Source organism: Rattus norvegicus, chromosome 4 (assembly GCF_021556685.1).
Source record: "Rattus norvegicus strain SHRSP/BbbUtx chromosome 4, alternate assembly SHRSP_T2T, whole genome shotgun sequence".
Taxonomy (NCBI): domain Eukaryota; kingdom Metazoa; phylum Chordata; class Mammalia; order Rodentia; family Muridae; genus Rattus; species Rattus norvegicus.
This window is the reverse complement of record NC_141537.1, coordinates 105,557,665-105,567,386: the sequence shown is the minus strand read 5'-3', so window position 1 is coordinate 105,567,386 and position 9,722 is coordinate 105,557,665. Positions and strand designations below refer to the sequence as shown.

The 9,722-nt window shown below is 47.1% G+C and overlaps 2 protein-coding genes across 7 annotated transcripts in view; one reads left to right on the top strand and one right to left on the bottom strand.

Moving 5' to 3' along the window:
* Positions 1 to 1,213: 1,213 nt before the first annotated feature.
* Positions 1,214 to 6,961, bottom strand: C4h2orf68 (similar to human chromosome 2 open reading frame 68). Of its 4 annotated transcripts, none has more exons than XR_015685839.1 (4): positions 6,765 to 6,961; positions 6,404 to 6,687; positions 5,530 to 5,681; positions 1,214 to 3,149 (listed from the first exon to the last, which is right to left on the bottom strand). XR_015685839.1 is itself a non-coding variant. In XM_087659377.1 (4 exons), the coding sequence occupies exons 1-4, from the start codon at positions 6,869 to 6,871 to the stop codon at positions 3,066 to 3,068; spliced, it is 462 nt and encodes a 153-aa protein (XP_087515503.1). In that variant the 5' UTR covers positions 6,872 to 6,961; the 3' UTR covers positions 1,214 to 3,065.
* Usp39 (ubiquitin specific peptidase 39) overlaps positions 3,172 to 9,722 on the top strand; it is a 32,379-nt gene continuing 25,828 nt past the window's right edge. For 2 of the 3 annotated variants that reach the window (NM_001106597.2, NM_001398741.1), the window contains 3 exon segments: positions 3,172 to 3,252; positions 6,331 to 6,399; positions 8,949 to 9,550. In NM_001106597.2, the coding sequence (NP_001100067.1) occupies positions 9,286 to 9,550 (265 nt within the window). In that variant the 5' untranslated portion in view covers positions 3,172 to 3,252; positions 6,331 to 6,399; positions 8,949 to 9,285. 3 annotated transcript variants of the gene reach the window in all.

Genomic DNA, 9,722 nt, shown 5'->3' with positions numbered 1-9,722 from the left:
GGCTAGCTTCACAAAATCCCATGCTGAAACAAATTAGAACAATCTGTGAACTGGGGCTTCAAGAGGAGAAACCTTTTGGGGATCTAAATGGAGGACAGGAATGATACGGGAAAACCAGTGAATGGCCTTTTCCCTCTTACCATCAGAACTTAGTGAAAACAGGGCCAAGAAATATGACTGTGCAATCAATGACCACTGGACAAGAGCAGCTGACTGAATTGATAGGGGTGGAGGTGGGTATAAAATCCAGCCCAGCTTCTGACCCTAGGGACAAAGGTGAATTTCTCAGTAACAGAGTATCTTCCTGTCCCACTACATTCCAACTAACCAGGTGCCTTTTTTCTTATGTTTAAGTGAGGCTGTGAACCATCATTGAAAGCTATATTGGGGGAGGGGGTAGTGTCCTATTGTATAATTCAGACTAACATCAGACTAATGATCCTTCTGGCTTTAGCCTCCAGAGTCCTAGGATTAAAGACAGGTAGCAACACACCTGGTTAGCCTGTTTTCTTTCCCTCAAGATAGGGACCATGTAGTCCTGTGGTTGGAACTCCCTGATTTGGCTCAAATATATATATTTTATGAGACTACATACCTCAGGCTGGCTTTGTACTCGAGATTTGCCTGGCTTCCCCAGTGCTGGGATTAAAGGTGTACTCCACCAAGCTCAGCTTAGTCTTTACCTTTTGACTTTCATCCTGCCTCTGCCTTAGTACTGCCGTACAGACCTATGTTGGTATGCCACTTAGCTACACTCACTGTAGCCTACTGAGATGGGTTTGTGCCTTTATCTCATCACCAGGGAAAGGTCTTGGAAGGTTGCTCAAGAACCCTACTGACTCTTCTAACATGTTAGGTGACCAGAACTGCAGAGCTGTGTTGCTGCAGGCACTTTAGGTTTACTATGTCAGCTTGAATAATCCCTAAAACAAATACTCAAGATACAGGTCCCGATGAAGCCCAGGCTGTTTGTGGACACCTGAAGAAGGAAGCTGCCTGAGAGGACAAAGCAGGACCAGATGTCTTTAATTTCAACCCTCATGTTACATGAGTCTAGCTGTTACACTCCAACCAGAACAGCTCTTAAAATAGTCAGTACACCAAGAGGAGAGAGTCCCAGTGCTGACTGGGTAGCACAGCGACTTTAGGGCAGGCACTTAACTTCCCTTCCCCCCAGGTACACAAGTGATTTCACAACTTTTGGCAAAAACAGTGCTGTAAAAATAGTTTATTGGTTTAAAAAGTACCTTCCATGATTTTCAAACACTTTGCATAATTCATTTTATTTATACAGAAACACTGGGAATGAGAAAAGAATGCATGGCTTTTTCCACATTTAGCACCATGACATAGCCAGGACACTTGGAAGTTTGCTGTGTGGCTTAGGCTACTCTCAAATGGACAGTGATCCTTCTGTCTTCATCTCTTGAGCTGTTCCCCACCATTCCCAACCTCTTGCTCTGTTTGCTCTGGGAAGGGAGGAACCCCTAACTAGGAAGGTTTTCACTTCTAGCCACACTCTAACACCAAGGAAATTTGGGCTGGCACCAACAGCTCGGCAGGGACAGGGTGGGCATTCAAGAGTAAGGTTTCAAACAACTGCCAGCATTGCATATGAGATTCCCAAAGGCTCAGAGGCAGAAAAGTCATCTGTCCTTATATGAGGGTCTCACTTAAATTTGAGTTATCTAGGAAGCACCACCCTGACACAGGTCTTGTTAAACACAGCAGGTTGGACACTCACCACCCCAAAGAGCTTCCACCTATCTGGGCTGCTCTCCAGTTGGCAGTACACCCACGACCAGAGAGATGGAATGTTCTTTCACATTTCCTCTAGATCCACACCTGCTGGCTAGACTGCAGCCAGCATACACTTTACTCTCATCGTATACGCTTTTACATTTTTCCCTTCTTTGCACTCTTCAGAGTCATGCTTGCCAGGGGGCTACAACCCCGGCTTTATCATTTATTCTTGCACAGCACAAACCCCCTTGCAAAAACCAATTCTCTCTCTCATGAATAATACACACTTGGTCCAGGAATCACAAAACTGTAAAATACAGGCTTAACTCTAGTTAAGAACTAAGGGGAAAAAACATTCCATAGAGAATGGGAATGAGACTTTTTGTTTGATACAAGGTTTATGTAGCTCACGCTGGCATCGAACTCATAGCAGTCTTTTTTTTTTCTTAAATAATCGGGGTAGGGTTTGAGACAGGGTTTCTCTATGTACTTGTAGCTGTCCTGAACTTGCTTTGTAGATAAGGCTGGCCTCAGGAGACCTTATCTCTGCCTCCCAAGTGCTGGGATTAATGGTATGTGCCACTATGCCTGGCTATAGGGCAATCCTTTTATCTCAGCCTTTCAAATGCTGGGATTACCAGCATGTACCATCATACCTGGCTCAGCCTCCTGACCCCATACCCCCTTCCCCCAAAAAAGACAGTTAAGAACTTATCTACTCAAATGAATGTTGATTCTGAGGCAGTTTGCTGTTAAGTCCTGCCTATGGCATGCTGTGCTGTAACATTGGGCAGTTCTGAGAACTCACTATGGCCTGTGAATTTTGAAATAGGTAAGAGAAGCATCTGGAAGCAGGGTTGCCAAGTAAACTGGACATTACTACGGACCCCAGAATAGGCCAGCAGAGCAACAAAGCTATGCCATAAGGCTGAGGGTGGCCCCTAAGAGACATTTTAGGGGTGCCTAGAAAATATCAGCTCTCACAGGCTGGCTCAGAATGACCATTTCATTTGGGCACAAGTCTGGGGCTTTAGGTAGTCATACAGGACAAATTAGCTAAGAATCAAGAGTGCTTTCTTAGCTAGAAAATCTTTCATACATACTGATAAGCAAAGTGCTTCTGGAAAAGGAGCTTAGAGAAGTTTCCATCCGTCTCCTTTCTGCGCAGGGTCTTTGTGAGGACCATATGAACACATGAACGGCCTCTACAGAACACTGTATCTATTTTGTCCTTCATCAAGAAGTGGGAATAACGGCAAATTTGTAGGTGCTGGTCCTCAGATTCTTCTTCAGGTGTTTTTAACAGGTGTACAATAACAGAATCAGGATATAGGAAGCATAGCTCTAAGAACACAGACCCCAAAGAGATTCCAATGTTCTTTGTCCAGCCAGAGTTCCAGTGAATCCTGTGTTTTAAGTCAGAATATGGACTGATTAACTGGAGGATGAAGAGCATGGAGTGTGGCAGACCCTCCTTCACCCCGAAGGCTCTGGATGGTATCTAACCAAGTAAGGCCACAGGCACTTTCAGCACTAGTGCACAAGTACTGGGTGAAGGCGTTTCCCTGACAGCAGACTGAGATCAGGACTCAAGCTTAAGGCACTGAGCTCTGGGACCAGCTCTCCTGGTCTAGAGCATTCAGGTCCCCAGCTACCTCTGGACTAGGCCCTTCTAACTCACCACCTCACCCAATGCCCCAGAGCTCTGGCACAGCAAGCTGTGAGTCACTCTTTTAATGCATAAAGCCGATGCCCGCTACATTACATGTTTTCAGCAGAAGGGGATAAAACACAGCAGGGACCCCAGGTGTCCCAGAAGAGACAAGCTACTGAACTCCTACAGTTAGAATGATCTTGAGACCCTAGAAGACAAACGCCCGGGGTAGGAGGTTCGGCTGTGGGCTGTTTTATGACTCATGTTTCAGGTTGCTGAAGTTAGGCTCGTATGTCTTAGGTAGCCCTGAATTCCCGTGCACAGGATGTCTTATGGACTTCAGACCTTAGTTAGCCTAAGCTAGTGTTGGAAAACATGTCCCCTGCTGGAAAAATGCTCTGTCTGGGGATCTTTACCCAAAGGACCTAAGGTACATTTACTTAGTTTTCTCTCGAGACAGCTCAGGTTGGTCTTTAACTTAGGCAGTCTCATACTCTGGCCTCTTCCATGCTGGTAAGGTTAAAGCGTGCGTCATCATGCTCAGACATATTCTTGGGAGGTATGAGAGAAGAAAGCATGGAGCAGAGAAAGGGTCATTTCACTTTCTTGATGATGTTCTTCTCAACTCCTTTTTGAAACTGGGGCCCTCCCACCTCAGGACAATTATAGCTATTGTCAACTCTCCCAACTTCAATAACTCAAGATTGCTAAACCACAATTGGAGCATCTGCTTTGATAATTCCCCTTTAGTCTGAGCAGAAGGTAGTCTGTTCACAGCTAGGAGGTGAATTTGGTAAGCCTAGCCAAGGCAGGTTTTACTTTTTTAAACCTTTCTTGTTGTTGTTGTTGTTTTGAGATAGGTTCTTTCTACCACTGTCTGTCCTGCCACTAGATGTGCTGGTATGTAGACCAGGCTGGCCTTGAACTCACAGAGATCCACCTGTCTCTACCTCCTGAGTACCGGGATTAAAGGCATGTGCCACCCATGCTTAGCAGGACAGGTTTTCAACAAAGGACAGCAACTTAGCACAGCACCTTCTTCCTGGGTCTCCTATGCAGTCTACACAGACAGTGCAAAGCAGTGAGGCATGAGTAGCTTGGGAAGGCCACAGAAGGGGAAGGAGATGTGTTTCCAAATAGGCCTCAAAACCAAAGCTCTCCTGTTTTATTGGCATCAGAATTACTTGGAGAACTTGTCAAGGAAGGCAGGCTTCCAGAAGCCCCACTTCTAAATTCCTGAGTGGCAGAAAAACAGTCATGTTGCGGGTGGGGGGGGGTAGAAATGGACTCTACCCAAGGCAGAAAGCTAGGAGAAACGAAAAGTGATGACTGAAAACAGGCCTGGGGAAAGATGAGTGGAAGAAAGCAGAAACACGAAGGAGCCTGACAAATAACCTCACCAAGACAACAGCACACGGGCAAAGGCTTCAGAAAGCCTGGCTCTCCCTGAAGTCTCTGCCCCCAAAACACCGTTAGCCAAAGCCAAAATTCCAGAATGTTAGGTTAGATGAGATAAGAGAGAATAGCTGCTGAGAGGTAGGTCGGATGTGGTCCTGCAAGACCCTTGTGGATACAGCAGCTTAGAGGAGGACATTATCCCTGAAGATCACATGGATTCATCCTGGCACCCCCCAAACTAGAGGTGAGCTCCTTGGGCAAAATTCTGCCAAGTGCAGTGAATCCTGCCCTTCAACCCCATCAGTGTCGGCTCTGGCGCTTTGCAAGTTCCTCCTGGATGCGCAATCTGAGGGCCTCTCGCATGGCTGGATCCAGAGGTGTGTGTGCTGATACTTCCTCACTCACCCTTCCGGGATCATCGTCCTACGTGGAGGAAGAGTCAGGAAGCTCAGAGCCTGGTCTCTCAGAAAAGTGCTGCCCTATTCCTAGACAGCATTCTCACAGAACTGTTTGGCTTAAGGCTTGTCATTTCTCAGGAATCCCCTGTAACAGTGATTCTCAACTGCGGGTCACAAGTTTTCCCTGTTCCCCCAATTAGGAATCTCTGTGCTGAGAATACCTGACAGGAAGACACGTTTTCCACTGGCCCTGAGATTAACAGCGGCTCAGGAACTAGTGGTAGTTTCCATCATGGCCCAGGACCGTCAAGATGCAGCTGTTTCCGGAAGGCGTACCTGATATACAATAACTGATGTGACCTCTCCACTGTCCGCTTCATATTCTAAACAGAAGAGCTGGCGACCAGGAGGCTCCAGCTCAGAGTTTCCACTACTGCTGCTCTCACTGGACTCCTCACAGTCTGGGTTCACTGGGTGGGTAGAGCCATCTGTAAGGGCAAACCAGAATGAGAGGGAAGAGGGGGATGCTGCTAAAACCCCTGCCCACAGAAACTATCAGAAAAACAACACCAAGAAAGCCTCCAAGCTTCCAACAGACCCTGGGTGGGTATGTGTGTGCACTGTGTGTGTGTGTGTGTGTGTGTGTTAGGGGAGCTGTCAATCAGGATTTTAACTTCTCTTTCTCTCTCTCTCTAGCATAATTACACTAGAAAGTTAAGAACAAGATGAACATGTCTCTTGCAAATATCACTGGAAGTTGCTCAAAGGATGGACAGAGCTCTGCCTCAGTTCAAATCCAGGCTCTGCCATTTACTACCTGAGATGTTGGTCAACTTATTCACCTCTTTGGATAGTAAAACAGACATACTAGTTCTCAGCTTAATGGTGTCTTATGGGTTCAATGAGTCAATGTACTCAAGATCTAAACCCTCTGTAAACAATAGCCCCAAAACTTGGTGTCATATGTTAGTTGTTAGTAAACGTGAGCTCATGGTCACAGGAAACCCGACAAAAGGCCATTTACTGGGGTCACTTCATTTTATGTACTGGTCGTTTTTTCTGTTGTTGTTGTTCAGGTTTTTTTTTTTTGTTTGTTTGTTTTTGTTTTTAATCTCAGCCAGACGTTCTCTCTTCCAGGTGGCAGAAATATTAAAACACAGCATGACAGACCACACTGGTGGACAGCGATTCCTGGCCGGGTCCCAGGTACCTTATGTAACAGTGCTGTTTAACTGGGGTCACTGGCCTTGGAGCGGAGAAGTGGGGTCGCTGACGTTGATGCAGTGGCCTCGGTAAGGGCCGGGTGAGCAGGAGCCCTGACGCAAAGAAGAGGGGCTTGCCCTAGGGGCGGGGCCGCGAGCTGGCGGCTGCTCACCTCGGTGGCGCGGCAGGTACACCTGTAGGTCTGGCTTGCGGGGCCGCGTGGGCGCGGGCGTGTGGCGCCTCCTCGCCTTCTCCTTGGCCGCCTGCTTCACCTTCTTGTCGTAGTCGTCCCTGCGGGGAGCCGAGCGGGAGTCAGGCGCTGTCACCCGGCCGAATCGGGCCGGGCCGGGCCTGGGGCGGGGCGGTACCGAGCGATCTGGTTCCGACGGATATGGTGTACGAAGCCGTGGCTCATGTCCAGACGCCCGCCGGGCTTGCAGCACAACCCCGGGCCTGGGTCCCGTGCCGCCTCCATTCGGATCCTGGGTACAGAACCGCCGCAACCGCCACAACGGCCGGGTAATTCAGGCCGCCGGCAGCGGATCAAGACTTCCGGTCGCGGACCTCGACTTCCGGCTCCGATGCCCTTTTTTCCGGTTGCGTAGGGGCGGGTGCCGCGGAGTGTTGACGCTTTCGAAACTTGAGAACCCTCATCTGTTGATCACTGTTAGAGCTGGAAGATCGCTTTCTTTGTAATGTTATCTACACGAAAGAAGGATTATATTCAGATGCCAAGAAATTATTTTAAAAGTTCGAGTCATCCAAGAATACCGAACGTGCACTCTATTAGTTTAGAGATGTTGGCTTTCTTTTCTAGCCCGTTAAAAACTCCATTCTTTAGTACAATAAGCTTCATTATGAGATCAAATATGTGTGTGTATATGTGTTGCGTGTATTTGCTTTGCTCCTATCTTTAAAGCTAGATTCTGCTCACGAGAAAGTTATATTTTGTTATCTCCATCATCTTTGCTGCATCTTCTCTCCTTTAGACCCCTTCCTTGCCTCCTATAGTTCTACACACACACACACACACACACACAGACGCGTCTAGGTCCTTCATATCGGAAAGAATTCAATATTTGTGATTCATCTTTCCAAATTATATTGAATTCGCTTAACATCTCTAGGTTCACCACTTTCCTGCAAATGACATCATTTCTTTATGGCAAATTAAAAAAAATGTTATATATGCCATTTGGTTGACGCTTTAATCCAACTGTGCCTAAGTGTCCTTATTTTTGTGTTTGTAATGTGTGTAGGCTAGAGGACACCAGGTGCTCTGGTCTGTATTCCCTTCCTGTTCCTTTGAGATAGGACTTCTCACTCAACCTGTAGTTAAGCTGACAGCCACCAAGCCCTAGTGGTCCTCCTATCTCCACTTCCCAAAGGGCTAGGCTATGTCCACTGTAGGCTTTTTACATAGGTGCTGGGGATTTGAACTCATACTTGGCAGTAAGCATTCTCACCGACTAAACTAATCTCCTCCGTTTGTTTGCTTATTAGTGGACATACTAAAAACATCTATCTCTAATAGGCAATGAGGCAGACAAGTGCTCAGGTATGCAAGTTTTCCCCACTCATACCCAGACCCTATTTCAGCCATATTGGGGTTGCAGTGCTAGAGCCCAGACCACTTGCTTAACTGTCCATGGCAGGAACCAAGGCCATAGGAGGGTCTAATAATGAATAGCCTTTTCTTCTTTCTTTCTTTTTGGTATGTAGCCTAAGATAGTCTTGAACTAACTATGTAGCTCAGTTGACCTTAAACTTTGGGATTCTTTTTGCCGCAGCCTACGTGTATAGTTTTTCAAATCTTCAGTTTAAAATGTCAAAATCAGAAACCTGTCATTAGAGCAGTGACAAAGTCTAGTACATCTGTTTGATGGGATATTATAATGAAAGTAAAGGAACAGACTATCTTACACCAGATGTGAATGAGACCTGGTTAGAAAGAGGAAAAACCAACTCATACTTGAGCATAAAATCCAGGAAGGGGCTGGAGAGATGAGATGGCTGAGCAGTTAAGAGAACTGACTGCTCTTCCAGAGGTCCTGAGTTCAATTCCCAGCAACCACATGGTGGCTCACAACCATCTGTAATGGGATCTGATGTCCTTTTCTGATGTGCTGAAGACAGCTACATCATGTTCATATATAATAAATAAATCTTAAAACAAAAACAAAACTCTAGGAAATGTAGTCACTATTTTGGTTTGGGTGGGATTCCACATGGGCACAAGGACATTTCCGGAGTTCTTCTCTTGATTATGACAATGGAGCTGTAAGTGTTCACACATCGAAATTTAGCAAATTAGACACATCAAACGTGTACTGTCCTGTATATCAATTATACCTCGATGGAACTGTTCAAATAGGCAAGGTCTAAGGCATGACTCCGTGGTAAAGCTGAATTTGAAGTTTTATTAGCTAAACAATAAATGCGTAGAGTATTTGCAAACTCCTTATTTCAAGAGCCCTTTAAATATGTTACTAATTGAAGTTCCAAGGTACAAGCCTGAATGAAGGAGAAATACTGATTTTTTTTCTGTTTAGGTCATCAGTCCCTGATCATGGGGACATCTGTGGATTGTCGTTTCGAGACACAAACTATCCTGAAGATATCTCGGGTTGAATGCTAGCTTCGTTTTTCCTACAGTCAACGTAGCCTATGAAAGGTTCTATTTAAGCTGTGAAGAGAAGATGGATAAAGGACACAATATGTTCAAAACTATCTCATTTGGGCCAGCAGCACCTATAACGTTTTATAAGCTTGTACTGTCCCTCACAGCGACTCGTAGCGAGCTGTGCTTCTGAAGCTAGCTCGGCTCTTGATTGGCTGCTTGCCTCCCGTGCGCGGCGCCGGCGCGGAAGCTCCTAACCGGTGGTGGCGATGTCTAGCCGGTCCAAGCGGCAGTCTCATGGTTCTACCCGTGGGAAGCGCGAGTCCGAGTCTCGAGGTAGCTCGGGTCGCATCAAGAAGGAGCGAGACCGCGAGAAGGAGCCCGAGGCGGCGAGCTCCCGGGGTAGTCCGGTCCGCGTGAAGCGGGAGGCCGAGCCGACTCCGCGAGAGGTCCCGGCGCCCGTGCTCCCGGTTGTGCGGGTGAAGCGTGAGCGTGAGGCCGACGAGGACTCGGAGCCCGAGCGGGAGGTGCGAGGTGCGCGGGGCCGGGCCGGGCGCGACCTCCCCTTTTGCCTGCTTTCTTCTCTCTCCTCCTACTTTTTGAGACAGGTCTCAGAAACGTGAAGCTGTAACCAGAGATGATCTTAGATTCCTGGTACTTTGCCTCCCTTTCCTGAGATCTGAGATGCCCAGTTTTCATCTGCATT